The sequence below is a fragment of the Thalia democratica genome, unplaced genomic scaffold, assembly GCF_965202585.1.
Source record: "Thalia democratica unplaced genomic scaffold, ktThaDemo2.hap1.1 HAP1_SCAFFOLD_110, whole genome shotgun sequence".
NCBI lineage: Eukaryota > Metazoa > Chordata > Thaliacea > Salpida > Salpidae > Thalia > Thalia democratica.
The window spans coordinates 1-16765 of record NW_028139271.1 but is presented as its reverse complement, the minus strand read 5'-3'; the positions used below and the strand labels follow the sequence as shown (position 1 = coordinate 16765).

The following is a 16765-nucleotide window of genomic DNA, read 5'->3' as shown; positions in this document are numbered from 1 at the left end:
ATAGAAAAAGGGTCAGTTTAATTTTTTTAAGATTTTAGGAAAAAGATATCGATAAATTGTTTTGCAAAAAAAAAATATAACGATTTATTAGTAGTATCAAAACGTTTAAAATAGTTTTTAAAGTATGAAATTAACGTTAAGTAAAAGATTTTGTAGTCCATCTTGAAACTTTTAGAAACTTGAATAAAAATGTTATATAACTTTTAGTTCTGGCTGCTAAACACTTATCAATTTACAATAAAATCTACTGCAAAATTTCAAAAGCAATAAAATAACTAAAAAATGAATAAAAGTAGTCAAAGAACAAGCACTCATCTTTACAAGCTAAGAAAAAGTATAATAACAACAGACTATTGTTTCACAAAACACAAAAAGACGTCGAAGAAATTTACAGAAAAATCCGCAATTAGTAACTGTTAAACGACAAAACGCAGTAAGAAATCGGATCACAGAATTAACAACTTGGAAAAAAGATATAATAACCGATGTTTATTTAAACTCACTACCAACTATATTTGAAGTAAGACATAATCAATTCATACTTATATTCACTTAAGACGAACACATTTTCGCAATTAACAAATTGTTGACAAAAAAAAAGATTATCAAACTAAAGCTATTTAGATATGAATTGAAAAATTTGACAGCTTTATATTAAAAGAAGCTGGCGAGAAAATTTATTGCAGTACTTGTATGAATGATGAAGCAATGACATCATAATGATTCAATTGATTTTTAGCCACATCAATTGAATAAGAATTTGTTTTTAAGCTAGCTCAATTGTCTAATTTGTAGGTATAACTACAGTTTGCAAGAAGATGAAATAAAATAACAACGATTAAAAAATATTCTATACTTTCTAAGTTAATACTTTTAAAATCTTTATTAGTTTGATTAGAAGTTGAAAACTTAACAATGAAATTAGAAAAATAAAAATTTCATGTTCTTTCGAATTATCTTGATTATGGTTATTTTCAAGGATACAGATTTATTTTTACTATTTATGATTTCTCTTTTGATGTGCTACTTTTAATTGTTTTATCAAAGTAAAGTCTTTTAATAAATAAATTTAATCTAAAGTTTAAAATAAATTTTTTTCTTTTAAAGTAGAACTAAAACAGTTAAGAAAAACCAACTATTGGCTTAACTATACTGAAAGTGGACTAAAATCTTAAAAATAATATCTTTTTATGCAATTTATAAAAAATTATTTCAAAAAAATATTATTTAAGTATATATTGCGTTGTTTTGTTTTTTTGAATATCATATATATTTCTGCCGTTGAAGTTTAAGCATATTACAGCCTAAAATATTTAACATAATTCAGTTAGATGTGTGTATTTAATTGGTTATCAAACTAAAATTAATGTCAATCTTTTAACTTAATACTACTTTCTTACTAGTTAGTCATGAAGTTACTCTAAAACTACAGTTGAAACTGTATTAAGATTTTGCATAAAACTTACTTTTTTATTTTAAATTTTATATTTTAAATTCCATATTTAAATTAAATAATTTTATTACACTCAAAAACAAAACACATTTATAACTTGTTCCATAAAACAATTAAAAAATGTTATGACAAATTTATTTTTACTGTTAAAATTGTTATGGATACATAGATCAGATGTTTATTTTTATTTTAATGTTAAAAAAAATAATTAATTTTATTTAGGCAGGTTTAACTTAAAATGAGTTTTAAATTATCAAAAAATCGTAGAAAAAGCTTTAGTTTAGTTAAAGCATGCAAAAACAATGCTCGAAAGATAAATGAAAACAAAAATAGGATAAAAGTTTTTGAAACAGGTTTGTTTTTCGTTTTAAAATATGTATTTCGGAAGTATTTATTTATGAGACTTATGATTATTTTGTCAACTTCAGATTTGCTATTAAACCAAGTTACCTCCGGATTTTTAGAAAAAACCACAATTTTTTAAACGCTTTAAATATATTTTTTAATTGCTTCATAAATAACAAGTATTTAAAGTTAAGGTTTGAAAATAAAAGGTGTTAACTAATACTTTTAAAACATTTTTAGGTAGGAAAAAATCTAAAGAAGCAATGTTTGTATCGGCTTTTAAACTAAATAAACTTTTTCTACTAACAAACGTACCAAAACTAAGCAGAAAAATCGAAGATAGTTTAACTGTTCAAAACGTATCCACATACTGCCAGATGTCATACATTTACAATCTAAACGTTCTATTTAAAAAAACGTTCAGCTTCATTGAACGTTGTTTTGTAGTGGTTGCTGAAACTAAAAACTTTTTAGAAATAGAAGATATTTTGATTGCAAGAATAATGGGTAGTTCTGGGTTAAAAATTACTTCAGAGTTAGAAGTTTTCAATGCTATAGATAGCTGGACTAGCTACAATACACAAAAAAGGAGCAAGCATGCAAAACATTTTTTTTTAAAGGTTCGGTTTCATCTTTTGCCCGATCGCACATTGAAACACGTTATTGATAAATCTTCATACTTTTCTAAAACTAAAGAACATGGTGCACTGTTCAATGCAGTTATGGGTAACAAAGAGAATTTTCCAAAAAAGTTGCTAAACAACTGCTACACCCATAGATATTGCGACCAACATGATTTTGATATAGTTATTTGTGGAGTTTTAGATGAACATTTAAAAAACTCAAACAAAGTGTTTCACAAAACAATAGAAAATGTGAAATTTATTACTCCAAAGAAACAAAAAGCAAATTTTAACCGAGTGGTTTGTTTGAAAGGAGAAATTTATGCAATAGCAGCAGGTAACTACATGTTTAAGGAAGACAAAACTACCCTCGAAAAATACATTGCGAAAACGAATACTTGGGAGAAAGTTTCACAAATAGACGACAACGGAGGACGAAGTTCATTTTGCTGCTGCGCTTTCATGAACGAAATATATTTACTAGGCGGCCGTTACCGATGGTACGTGACCGACTCCTGCTTGAAGTTTGATGCAATAAGCCGCGCTTGGAAGGGAGTCACGGAGATGAGCGAAGCGCGCCAGCATGCGGCGTGCGCCGTTTTCCAAGGAAGAATCGTGGTTTGCGGCGGGGAAGATGAAGAAGATGAAAATTACTCGGAAACGGTTGAGTCGTATGACGTCATCACCGACACTTGGTCGCCGATGCCCAGCATGATGGAAAGCAAAAGCAGGCACAGCGCAGTTGCGGTGAGAAACAAGTATTACGTCATCTGCGAACACGATTTTTGCGAGGTCTTTGACAGCGTTTGTAACAAGTTTGTTGCCTTAAAAGAACCGAATCTAAAGTTTAGACGAATGAATAGAGCTGTTTCATTTGGCAGTAAATTTTTTGTGTTTCGTTTTACTGAACCTAGTTTGGTTGTTTATGATGTTGATAAAGACGAGTGGTCGGAGGAACTGTGTGAAATTACCAAAAATGTTCAATGTTTTTCCTGTACAGTTGTACCATTTTGTTAATAAATTTGAAGTATTAATTGATTAGCTAAGTGCCAAATAATTGTATAAATTGTACAGAAATCTAAGACAAAATTCATTCAAAAACATCTTTATTAAAGCAACAAACAAGTAAAATCGATTTCGGCTAACGCTTTTCAATTACTTTAGTTAGCAACTAATTTTAAGATTAAATTTTGAGTATATAAATAGTTAGAGGTTACATCAGAAAAATCAATTAACACTAATGAGCATAATTGAGCAAAAATTAATTAAACATTCACAATTCATAAATGCATATACAAAACAGTTTATCGGTAATTTAACTAAGATAAGCAACATTAAAAATAAAATAAAAATAAGCGACAAAATTCAAATAAAATCTATAACAACTTATAAAGATTAGATTTATAAACGTATTGTTGCTTACACAAATTAGGTTTACATGTTTTTATAAATAGAGATTCTAAAACACTTAGGTGATAATCGTTACGAGCTTTTTTACTCTTTATTTTCGTAATCGTCTTTTTTTTTTCGACTGACTAACAACGGACGATTCATAGCAAAATGTTTTTATCATATTCGTTTAGATCAGAGTAGTACAAAGCTGTATGCAATAAAGAAGTTTAATATGACTAATAATTTAATATTGCATAAAAACATGATAAATTATAAGGTACATTTTGTAGTAGAAATCAATTTAGAACACTTATAAATTGAATCATTCAAGTCAACTTAAATATCGCAAACAAGTTCAAACTCACTTAAGAACCAAAAATACCCTACAAACTTGTAACTTTTTAAAAAGGCTCTTACTAAACTATTATACAAAAACATTCATATTTTTGATAGCAGATTGATAAAATAAAATTTAAAAAAACTAACAAGATAAAGTTTCAAACTTTATAATACAAAACTTTACAAATTTTAATTATAATGTGTTTAAGGCTTGTAATTGATTATATGTTATAAAAACCTAAATTTTATGCAATAATTTAAAAAATAGTGTCTTATTTCTAGAAGTACAAATAGCATAAAGAAGAGTTACTCATTATTTTAAATCATTACTGGTTTGTAATTAGTTTTATTGTTTGAGACAGCAAACGAAGGAAAAATACAAATGTTTTTACTTCACACATTTTTATCAGTTTAAATTTTTAGTATAAAAAAAACTAGGTAGCACAAAATTACAATTTCCTAAAACTTCAATTTTCTAAACGAAACTTCCAATAAAGAAAATAATTTTTAAAACCAACACAATTATAAAAAAGAGTGAAAATCTTAAGTGCTCTTCTGCAAGCTTATCGAAAGAAAAAAATCTAAAATAACTGAAGGTTTGTGCTTAATAACATAATTTTTCAAACGTCCTTGATAAAAGTAGCAATAAAATTCTACAAAAATTTACTAAAAAGGCATGAGCAGCGAAACAAACTAAAACGGTCAATTGAAATTGAGACGTGCAGCATCAAACGACGTTGTGTTTGAAAAGCACGTAGTTGGCCATCGTGTGGTTGCCCGACTGCCGGTACATCAAGCTGAGGTTGAAGGCGATCTCGTGCTGGAGGTCGAAGCTGTCCTCGCACACCGCGTCGACCACATTGGCAGGTGGTCCGCACTTCAACGCGTCCTCGTACATGTGCACCGCAAAGTGGTTCAGCCCGATCTGGTGGAGGGCGCGCCCGATGTTGTACAGCGACTCCTGCTTGTTGTTCCGCAGCTGCCATAACATTATACACGTTTGTTCAAGTTTTATTTCAAATATCATGCCAACTGGCCTTTTCAGTTTATATTAAATAACATCGTTACTTGAACGAAGGATATTTTGTTACTTATTCGAACAGAAGCTTACTCATAAATTTTAAAAAATTTTAAGTAGCTTTTATTATTATTAAATGCACGAAGCTAGATTTATGTTTGCGAATATTTATATCCGAATGAAATAAGTGCGGGTTAAAACGGTACTTACAAAAAACCTTTATATAGCTTTTATTAATCTTTAATAGTTAACCTAACAATGAAATATTACAAACAACTTTGTTTCATTAATTTCAAAAACGTCAGCTTTTAGACTTTATCAAAACAAATATTCTAGCAAGAAAACTAAACATTACCATTGAGGATCTTCAACGTAAAAAACAATCTATCAAAATAATCAAACCTGGCAATACTTGGCAAGGAGTGCGAAGGCTTGCGCGACATAAGTGTGCTTGTTACCGCAAGTTTTCTGCGTGAGTATGTGGCAGTAGCAAATTCCCACTATCAAATGCAGTTCCGGATTTTTCTTGCTCCTGCAAGTATTCTTGTTATTTATCAAATAAGTTTATTCGATAGCACTGACCAAAGTTGGTTTAAAAAAGCTACGTACATTTTTAAAATGAATCTAATATATTTTTTAACTCTAAAAGACTTACTTAAACTTACACATTCACTACTTTAAAACATTACACAAGGATACTATAAGAGTTTCAAAAATTTATAAATTTTTTAAGTAAAAGAACGAGTTTAAAAAACTATATACTTTTAGTATTTCTCAGAAAATTATTAAATACGTTTAATTTGCTTATACTTACTTTTTAAAACTTTACTTGGTTTTTAATAAAATATATTAGTGAAGTTTTATTATGTACTATTCTGTTTTTAATAACTAAAAATTTTCAAAAACAATTAAAGTACAGATACATCTACAAAAAATTGTCAAACTTCTTCTAGTAGTTCGATGTAATAATTAAGTGCAGGTCTGAAGTTATTAGATGCAATATCTCCATGAGCGAACATGCTTTGAAGCGGGTAAACTTTCTTATCTTGTACCTGTAATTGTACACTTGCTTTTCGTGAGTTTTTAAAAAAAGAATACAGATTAACCACTTTGTTTTGCTAGTAATTAACTTTGAAAATAACACAAAAATAACTTATCATTATTGCGAAAAACTTTAATTTACTCTGCAATTAAAAAGTGGTAAACTTAACTAGTCATTAAAATAATACTTTACATTAGCACAAAACAAATAAGGTAAACATAAGTTTGCTTACTATAAAGCGCACTATTGTTGTAAAAACAATAACTATTGGAATAAAATAATTGATAACCAATACTGGGAAATAGACAGTATTCAATAAACACGTATTTATTATCTTAGATAAAAAAAGCTTAAACGCAAAATTTTCTGCCTTGCAATTAATAAATCTTTTCTGCAATTTTTTTTGACACAATACTGACCACCATGATTCTGTGGAGAAACCTGTGAGTGTTTTTGAGAACCTTCTGACTGTGAGACATCCTGGTGACCACCTGATTGAATATGTTCCACACGTGGTTCTGCACCGATGACTGGTCCTCCTTCTTCGACAAGATCACCTTCCTTCAATTGATTTACAACAGGTTTGTATGAAAACAATGTACAGTAAGACAGTGTTTGTAGAATTTTAAACTTATATTTATAAAAAAGACAGTCTTTATTTTGGATGCCATTTATAAAAAGCACTAAAAGTTTTAATAAAGTTTTTAATTTAAATCTAAAATTAGCTGAAAAAACTGCTTGATAAGTTTACTTATGTTTGTAATATTAAAAGTTAATAAAAATGCGCAAAGTATTCATTATATCAATAAACAACACAAATAATTCAAACAAACTTGAGTATTTTGAAGGCGTAATAGTACCACCCGCTCAACAGGCTGAACCTGAACAAAATAACTTCCAGCTTGCTTCTTGAAATTTTCGCGCGCGAAAAGAAGTTTTTCTCCTTCATAACGTGGTCGCTTATCAAACAGGCCTCCTTGTATCTTTTGCACGTGTTGAGCAGGTTCAGCAATTCCTTGATTGATAAGGTTTATTATATTGGTGGAGTCTTAGCTCGTAAAAGTTTTTTTTACTAAAGAAATAATATGCAGCAAAAATATTAAAATACTTTGGAATATTAAGTTATAAACTATTTGTATTTAAGAAAGTTTTTTTTGGTATAATTTAACCTTATGTTAAAGTTGAGCATATCTCACGGCATACGAAGGTCCAGGCTTAAGCTCTGTAGACTTTCGCTGATGTTTTTGTTAAAAAAGAATTTATATACTTTTTAAATTTTTCTATAAACTTTGAATCAGTTTTTAGTAAATATGGAGTGTTTATTTCGTAAAATAACAAAAGATTATGTTCTAAAACTATTCCTTTTCATTTCCATAGAAGCAAACCTTAACTTAGCCAAAAACATTTATAGAAGAAAGTTACTTATAATTTAATACTAACCTGAATGTGTTATAATTTTCAATTTAAATAAGTTTTTAATAATACAGTGCTTATTGACTTATCCAGATAAGCATTTTTCCAGATATGTACAAAATATAGTGTTTTTATAAAATAATATAACTGCTGTAATTTATGCAATGTAAAGTAAATAATAATAACTCAGCCATTTTCTTCCTTTTTCTGCTTTAAATTTCTTACACTTTACTTTTCAAAATGTCGTGAAAACTCGACTCACCTATGCTAAAATGCTCTATTATAAAAGACTTCAAAACATTGTTTCCCATCTTTTTACAAACTTCTAGTTTATTTTCAAAGCTTATTGCAACTCGTGTTCTTTTTATTTTTGTAACTTGTCTATTTCTGAAACCTTGTTTGTTGAGTATGTCAAACTTTTAACTTTTTAATAATAAAAAAAAAATTATGCATCTATCTTAAATAAAAATTGTTTCAATTAAGAACTTTTGATAGTTTGAATTAAAAACCAAACATAAAAAAACTTTTATATATAATTTTCAAAAAAATTAAAAACATTGTTTTTTATAACTTTTTTACTTTACATATAAAGGTTTCTAATAACTAAAATAGTTTTAAAAAAATTGAACGTAAGCTTTACTAGTATTAATAACTTATTGTAATAAATTGCAGAACTTATAAAATCACTTAAAAAATTTTCACAGCATCAAAGCTTAAACATTAGTATGTATTACACAAAAATGTTTGTGTTTAATACTGATTTTTAAAAAGTTTTCTTCTTGACTGAAATTTTCCGTATAATTGAGCGTCCGGATAAGTGAATAAGCATTGTACAACTAAACTATTTTTCAATTAAAAAATTAGACTCATATTTCAAACTCGTTTTCAAGTGTCAAAAGCAAAACTAAAAGACTTTCAAATACACCAGCGTTCTAAAACACACCAGTGAAACTTTATCAAAACAAACCTTGTAAAAGTCGATCCACTGCCTCTGCTTGAAGACCTGCCAGTCGGCTTTCAGGTACAATTCCTCGTCAATCCTCTGCTTGCCCGCCCTCTTGCAAGTCACTTTGATCTCGCCTGCGAACGGGTTGGTTGTTTTCCTACTTCGCTTCACTATTGACAGCTGAAAAATTTGAACGTTGAACCAGTTTATTTGTACTTATTTTAAAAGTTATCAAGTACCCAGACAGTATGAGAAAATTAAAGTTTGATAATTCGGTAAAGACCTTGTAAATAATATATTTTTTGTTTACACAAAGTAAAGTGAGAAATGAAGAATCAGCATGATATGTAGAAGATAAAATAAGTAATTTTTTTAAGAAAAATTTAACAGATAAAAAAATAAAACTTGCATTCAATATGGTCGTCAAAGGTTTTTTTGACAAAATTTTCTAGGTTTTCTAAACTTATTCCAGATATTTTAAATAACAATATTTTGGTTTCTTTTGGTTTGAAAGTAAATTTAAGGTAAACAACTGACTTAGAATGTATAACAACATTGAAAAGACACTGTAAATCTACTTAAAATATGTTAAAAAAGCACTTTATTATTATTTTCTTTTTCTATATGATAGATTTTTGATATATAATCGAAATTTAATTCTATGCATGTTAAGTTTCTTTAAAATTCCAGATTTTTTAATGATTTTTGTTCGAAATTCAAGATTTTCCAGGCTTTTCCCAGATTTCTCAAACTCCAGGTTTTTTTTACAAAATTGTCAAATGTCAGGTTTTTTAACAACTCTGATACGAAAATAACCAAACAAAGTACTTTTATATTTATTGGAAAACAAGAAAACTGTCTGTACTAAGCAGAAAAAGTACTAACTGAAATTAACCTCAGTTTTGAAAGTACTTTTCAGTCTGTTGGCGAGCATAATCAATACAACATCCGCTGCAGCTGCTAGCTTCTTTCTGTGATTAATCATGTTTATTAGCATTAAGGGTATAAGTTAGTTAAGAATTAATAAACATTTTTTTTTACTTCCAGTAACTTTAAAAAAAAATAGTCTATCAGTTGGTATAAGTGATCTATCGTATCCTAATTTTGTGAATTGGTTTAAGCACTTATAATTGAGCAAAATATTCCTTCAATTTAAAATTTGCTTTAAAGCAGTGTTTCTAACAATATATGTATTAAAACTCCATGTTTTCATAACTGGTTATAAAACTTCGGTGCAATTTTTATTATAAAGAAAAATAGTCTACAAAAAATACACATTTTTGAAAACATTTTAACTTAATAATTTAACCACAATAAAATAATCTACTGTAAAAAGTATTAATAATACAATTACAAAACAACTAATGTTCGGTATTTTTTCTATAGTTTCTACACATTAAGCGTTTCATCAGAACAATAACAGAGTTAAAATAAACCTTTTTTAAAGAATCAAAAAAGTTCACATTATGACGTTTTAAATAAATTTAAGTAACTTCAGTTGGCTAATGTTATAAACAACTTCTGTACTAACTTATTTGTTCTTTTAAAATACATATTTTGGTTGTGAACACAGTTGGTTTTAACACTAGCCAACTAAAACTATTCCAATTTATTTGAAACGTCATAATGTGTATTTTTGTGATCGTTAAAAAAACATGCTAACTTTATTATTGTTCTGATGAAACTACAGTAAACAAACCGAACAGTATTATTTTTTGCATTATTAATATTAATCTCTACTTTTGTATCACAAAATTTGGCTTTTATCAAACAAAAAAACAATTTCAAATACTGTTTTAAGTACATAAGTAATCTTCTTTAAATTTTCAATTTCTCATCTAGATTTTATTATACAAATTTGTTTATATTTTTTAACTTTGCTAAAGCTAAGCAGAACGTAAGGAAAAATTAGACTTCAAATTAGGGTTTCATTACAAAAAATTACTATTGAACTTTAAATAGCTAACGATTCTGTAATTCTATTTAAGCTGATAAAGTGTTCTGGTAACTCGAAACGGCACAGCTTGACTTCTTAAACATAAAAACAAACGCGCTAACTTAACATTCAACAAATAACAAACTTTTTATTGGGATGCTGGCCCCACTTTTGAAAACTTGGAACCTGCAATTCAGCAGCCTCATCTGGTCTTTCGGTGAAATTTCATTTTCACTCTCCCCTTTCTCGGCTCCATCTAGTGTCTAAAGTATTATCAAAAAATTAGACACTTTACAAAATCTTAAAAACTTTCAAACAAAAGCAGACTAATTAAACAACCAAAACACCTCGATGGCGACGCGGTATTCCCCGGTGTCGAGCAAGATGGCGGCCAGCTCCAGCCTGATGTCGACCGAGTCCTCCGCCGATATCTGCAGGCACTTGAAAAAATTCTCCTTGGCGCTCTTGTAGTCGTTGAGCTTCAGCAGCGACATGCCCTTCAGCTTGAACAGCTCCTTGCTGGTGGAAAAGTGCGCGAAGTGGTGCTCTTCCAATTCCTCGATCAACCGCAACGATTCGGCGTACTGGCCCGCTTCGAAGCACGCCACGCAAACACTTATCTGCACATCCGCTGTTTGTCACAATGTTAGAGTATGTTGATTTTTTTTGTTTGATGTATTATAAAGACAATTGCTTAATTTAGAAAAATAATTGTTAAGAAAAATAAAAAGCAGGGTTGCCAAATATTTCTCGAAACCTCAAGGTTTTCGAAATTTCTTCCAGGTTTCTAAAATTAGACGCTTTACGGTCTGTTTTCAGTTTAAAATTAAGTTTAAGGTAAAAAACTGTGCCTAATAGTATAACAACATTGAAAAGATATCTAAAAACTTCTTTAAATGTGTTTGTTATTAAAAAAAATTTGAAGATGACAAAAATTTTTATTTATAAGATAGATTATTTATTTGCAATTAAAACTTTACTACTTGACATTCATAAGTTGTTTAAAATTATAGTTCTTTTCAGATATTTTTAGTGATTTTTACTCAAGATTCAAGGTTTTTTCAAAATTACTCTAATTCCAGGTTTTTCCAGTTTTTTTTTTACCTTGAATTGTCAAATTACAAATTTTTCCAGGATTCGAGGTTTTTTGGTAACCTTAAAAAAGACATAACTTAACCCTCATAATTTTTAATATATTAGTTTACTGCAATAAAATAATCTTAACTTTGCAGGTATCTTTTTACCTTTATTTATATACTTATGTATACAATATTAACAACTAGTTTTTTTTTTTGGCTTGATTTTAAATAGCACTGAAAAATTTGTCTAACTCGAATTGCGCTTTTATCCCTTCAAAGATTCAAACTACGTGGCATTTATCTTAAGAAACACAGTGCAAAAACAATCCTTACAAACACTCGTACAACGAACCTACGAACGCAGAGTCCAGCTTGATTATGCTGTCAATGGCGTCTTGCACCAAATGCGTGAGATTGCAGTGAATGGCGGCTTGCACCGCTTTCGACTTCAGGTCGATCGGAATGGGAAGGATGTCGATTCTGCGAATGTTCTCAACGTCGTTCCTTCGCACTTTATTTGCTTCAACTGCGAAAATATTTTTTTTCATAATGCAGCGTTCTGCTTTTGATCTGAATAATAATTAAAATATAAAAAGTCAACATCATTTTGTCTTTTTAAATATTTTTGTTTGTTGTTATGTATAAATTATCAATGTGCTTGTTCGACATTAAAGCCAGTGTTGCTTTCAACTTAAAATAGGAAGAGACCAAAGAAGTTTATTAGTGAAAATTTATTTGGTAGTTTACAATAGTATGTATAAACTTTGTTAGCAGCAAGCACTTAATTTTATAAATAACTATTGATTTGACTAATAAAGTTTTTACAAAAATAAAAAAGTGTTTTTAATTTCTAACTTCAAATATATTAATTTTGTTAAAAAATTTTAAATGAAAAACAGTCAGTTTGGTATATACCTTCAGGTAATTCAGTAGTTTGGTCTTCTGCTAAATAAAAAAGTTTAATCTTTTCCATAAAGTCCAAAACCTGAAAAATATCTTTTTTTGGAACGTTCAGATTTAAATAAAACATGGAACAAAATCAAGTAATCTGAAAAGAAGTTATTATGAATAAATTAAAAACCTAGGCCTATTTTCTTCAATCTAAATTGGTAGACGAAAAATTAAAAAAAAACATATATATAGAAAAAATTATTTATATGAGCCAAAGAAAAATACTTTTAGAAAATTAGTAAATATTCATTAATAAAACCATTCTTTAACAATGTCACTTTAAGTTAAAAATCTTGTGACTAATTTTAAAGAGTATTTTTACATACCTATTAATCAAAAGTTGTTCAAGTTTTAAACAAAACCTTTAAAACGTCTTTCCATTTATTGCATTCTACGCACAGTTCACACAAATGATGTAGCTTCTCCTCATCGAAACACCTTTTATGAAAGCGCATCGCTTTCTTCAACAGGTTTATCGCCACTTCATAGTAATCTTCTTGGAAAGCCTTTCTGCAATATATAATATTTTTTTTTATTAACAAAATGGTTATAAATATTATAATAAAGTAAAATGTTTAAGCTAAAAATAAAAAAGATGCCAATTTAAAATGGGATTAAACTGAATTTACCGGTATACTTATAATTTCCACCCGCGCACAATTCCCACCCAAAATCTATTTTCATTTTATGAATTTAATTCTTATTTATTTTGTTTTTTATTCATTATGTATATATTTTATACTATCACTATTACCCCTAACCCTCACCCTTGGTCGGAAAGCGGTTTTCAGATTTGATCGGGTGGGAATTGAGCGAGGGTTGGAACTGAGCTGAATTTACCATAACACCTACTTTAATACTATGTTTCATTTTTTTAATTAAAAGTTTTTGAAAAAATTTATCACCATGAAGTTAATATTTTTTTCGTTAAAACTTCGTACAACACCTACAACTGTAATGAAGTATAAACTCATTAACCAAGCCAAAACAGATAAATAGAGAAACAAAGAAAACATGCACTTGTACTGTGTAGCCAGAATACAAAAGGTACCACTCACGTTGCTTGTTCGTACGCGAGCTTGCACGCTTGCTCGGAATCCTTCATGGCGGTGACGATGACTTCGAACGATTCCAGCTTGACGGCTTCCGAAGTCGCCGTTTCGCATATCAGCTTCTTCAGCTTCTTTGCCAGCTCCATGTTTTCCTTGTCCAGCTTGAACGCTACGTTTTGTTGCAGTTTTTTAAACGCACACCACATTGGCAGATCAATTAATTTATGATAAAAGTTGCAATGAAATTGAGGAGAAACTTTGATGTGGGGAATTTTACTATATTTTTATAATCTTGTTATGTTTTTGCTCAACGGTTTAGTTTCAATTAAACCGAAGAGAAACTAAATTAGTCAAAAAAATTTATATGCACATTAAAAATTTCTAAATTTTTTTATCTAAAAAATTTCCTGCAGAAATATTTTTTACAAACATTTAACCTTTTTTAAAGCAAGAGATGGCGCGATGTTTTTTGTTTATGTTGAGAAACTCGTCACCAATCAGAATCCACGTTTTGGCTGAATTGTCCAATCGCAAGCCTGCGGCGAAATATTGACACTCAACCGACAGTTCTGTCAATTCCTCCAGCGTCTGGCTACTGCAATGATAAAGTGAATTGAAGCGAATAAACTTTCAAACATATACTAAAGCTCCAAAATAAAACAATTTAAAAGTACAACAAAAAGCAGTGGTTGAAAAATAACTCAATTGTGAAGTGTCAAAAACTTTCAATAACATTGATGCACATGAGCACTTGTAAAAGCGTCAACAAACCTAGTGCCGCCCTTCCTGGCCACTTCAGAGTAAATTTCCGACAACGTTTCGTACGGCTTGTAGCACTGAGGGTACTCCTGAATGATCCTCTTGCATATCTTTATCGCCTGCTGGTGGTCGCCCCTCATGTATTCCTTGTTGGCCTGCCCCATCAGGTTCTGCATTGCAGTCGGTATATTCACCCTTTGCTTCGGCAGTATCAGCTAAGGGGATTTTTGTTGAGTTAGTTTTATTAAATGAAATATTTTTTTGTTTTATTAAACAACTTTATTTTGTATAATTGATCAATTTTTCTTGTCTGAATTGAGAATAAAGTTGTGAAAACCAAACAGAATTGCTTATAAAAATAATGTGTAGATAGTTTCTAACAAACCAGTATTTTTCGCTTTTTTGGCTTGCACCTTCAATAAGTTTTTTTAAAACATTATATCCTTATAAGTACAAATGTAGTAATATCTAGATCACAGTTTCCCAAAGTGAGCCCCTTTGGGACCCATGACAGAAATTTAGGAGGCCATGAGGAGCAAAGGGGGTATCTAGCTGTTAAGGAGTCATGAAGTCATAATTTGAAACTTACAATAGGTATTCTGGAGTTGATGATGAAGAGCAAAAAAATGTCTTGGGTGTTTTTAATGGTAGCTTTGAAACTTACACTAGACATTCTGGACTTAATGATCAAGAGCAAAAAAAAAGTCATAGGAGGTTTTTGAGTAATCTTGTTAAAGGGCGAAACAGCTTTTTGTCATTTAGTTTAGGGGGTCTTTTGAATAAAAGTTAGGGGAACCCTCATTTAGATGTTACGACAAAGCTCTACAATATAAGTACTTTTTGAAAACAAGAAAAACCTCCGTTTGCTTTTAGCATTGTACTAAGTTGTAGTATAACTTAAATTTGTATTGCCACAGTATGTTAAAATACAATTTTACACACTATTTTTCTTGATTGTATTTATTTCAATCAAAGTTTAAATAACTTACATCACTTGGGTCTATATCCTTTTTTGTGTTTTTTATATTAAGGACTTTGTAGATACTTGCAATATTATCTTCTCTGGGTTCTTTTACACCTGCAATTTAATATGTAAATTAAATCTACTGCATTGAACAAAAAAAAACAATAATTTTTCCATTGATCAAAAGTAGTCTTTGAAAAAAAAACCTTCATTCACGTCAATCGTGCTTTCACTTGCGGGTAATTCCCAGTGTTGAATTTCCTCGTCGCTCATCAGGTCCACGTCGAAGTCGTCGTGTTCCACGCCGAACATGTAGTAGTCGTCAACTTCATCTTCGTTCTGATTGGTTGACGGGTCGTTCCTGTCTTCCATGACTGTTGAACAAACTGTTACAGCTGAGTTGTTTTATTAAGGTAGCTTAAAAAACCTTCAACTGGGAACTGATCCAAATCGCACAAGAATACTAAACTACACCAAGGGACTAAATTGCACGAGTGCACAAAATTACACGAAGCAAAAACTGCACGAAACCAAATTTGCACGAGTTAAATTTATGTACGAAAGTAAAAAATGTATAGAAAAGAGAGAAAAAAAAAGATAGTGATAGTAAATTAAAATAAAAAAACAACTAATAAAAATTATTATAAAAAATAATTTTAATTAAACAAAAAAATTTACTGACCGAGGGTAAGGGTTAGGGGTAAGAGTGATAGTAAAAAAACATAAAATAGATTAAAAAAAAAATTTAAATAGAAAATAAAAAAAAACTTACCGACTGAGGGTAAGGGTTATGGGTAGTAGTGAAAGAAAAAAAAAACTTTAAATAAAATAAAATTAATAAAAAATAAAAATAATAATATAATAAAATTTATCTTGTTTAAAAATGACTCCATGCAAAAATGTCTCGTGCAAGAGTATCTTCGTGCAATTTATGCACTTGTGCAGTTTTGTACGCTCATGCAAATTTGACAGCTACCCCCTTTGTGGTGGTTGACGGGTCGTTCCTGTCTTCCATGACTGTTGAACAAACTGTTACAGCTGAGCTGTATTATTAAGGTAGCATAAAAAACCTTCAACTATATTCAGGGTTGCCACTTGTTTTTCCAACAATTTTTAAAAGTACACATTTTTGGTCTGTTTTTAGTTTAAAGTTCAGTTCAAGGTAGAAAACTGTGTTTAATAGTATAAAATCATTGAAAAGATACTTTTTTGCTATTTTAAATATATTTATTGATAAATAAATTTTGATGATGACAAATATTTTTTATTATATGATAGATTTTTTGAGTCAAATCTAAATTTTACTACTGAACATGAGAAATATGTTAAATTTCTAGGTTTTTCCAGTTTTTTAGTTATTTTTGTTCAAAATTCAAGGTATTTCCAAGTTTTTTTTTTTTAATTTCTCAAATTTCAAGTTTTTTAGGTTTGTTTTTGCCTAAATTGTCAAATT

At 29.4% G+C, this 16765-nt stretch overlaps 2 protein-coding genes across 2 annotated transcripts; one reads left to right on the top strand and one right to left on the bottom strand.

Annotated features, from left to right (window-relative positions):
• Positions 1–2520: 2520 nt before the first annotated feature.
• Positions 2521–3438, top strand: LOC145845651 (uncharacterized). The gene has a single exon (XM_082952771.1). The coding sequence runs from the start codon at positions 2521–2523 to the stop codon at positions 3436–3438; it is 918 nt and encodes a 305-aa protein (XP_082808897.1).
• Positions 3439–4879: 1441 nt separating this feature from the next.
• On the bottom strand, positions 4880–15684 carry LOC145845649 (general transcription factor 3C polypeptide 3-like). Its single transcript, XM_082952769.1, has 17 exons — positions 15519–15684; positions 15338–15426; positions 14361–14563; positions 14027–14184; positions 13596–13758; positions 12900–13047; positions 12502–12571; positions 11939–12112; positions 10855–11138; positions 10694–10770; positions 9467–9542; positions 8593–8751; positions 7046–7227; positions 6632–6773; positions 6115–6222; positions 5573–5713; positions 4880–5131 (listed from the first exon to the last, which is right to left on the bottom strand). Exons 1-17 carry the CDS (start codon positions 15682–15684, stop codon positions 4880–4882), a joined length of 2592 nt encoding a protein of 863 aa, XP_082808895.1.
• Between the last annotated feature and the right edge of the window lie 1081 nt (positions 15685–16765).

Excerpts from the sequence above, each read along its gene's own strand:
- LOC145845651 (XM_082952771.1), top strand. The coding sequence starts at position 2,521 with ATGGGTAACAAAGAGAATTTTCCAAAAAAGTTGCTAAACAACTGCTAC.
- LOC145845649 (XM_082952769.1), bottom strand. The coding sequence starts at position 15,684 with ATGGAAGACAGGAACGACCCGTCAACCAATCAGAACGAAGATGAAGTT. Across the intron at positions 9,543-10,693 it reads ATGAGGCTGCTGAATTGCAG|AAAGAAGCTAGCAGCTGCAG; the intron begins GTTCCAAGTTTT and ends GATTAATCACAG. Across the intron at positions 7,228-8,592 it reads AGTGGATCGACTTTTACAAG|GAATTGCTGAACCTGCTCAA; the intron begins GTTTGTTTTGAT and ends TTATCAATCAAG.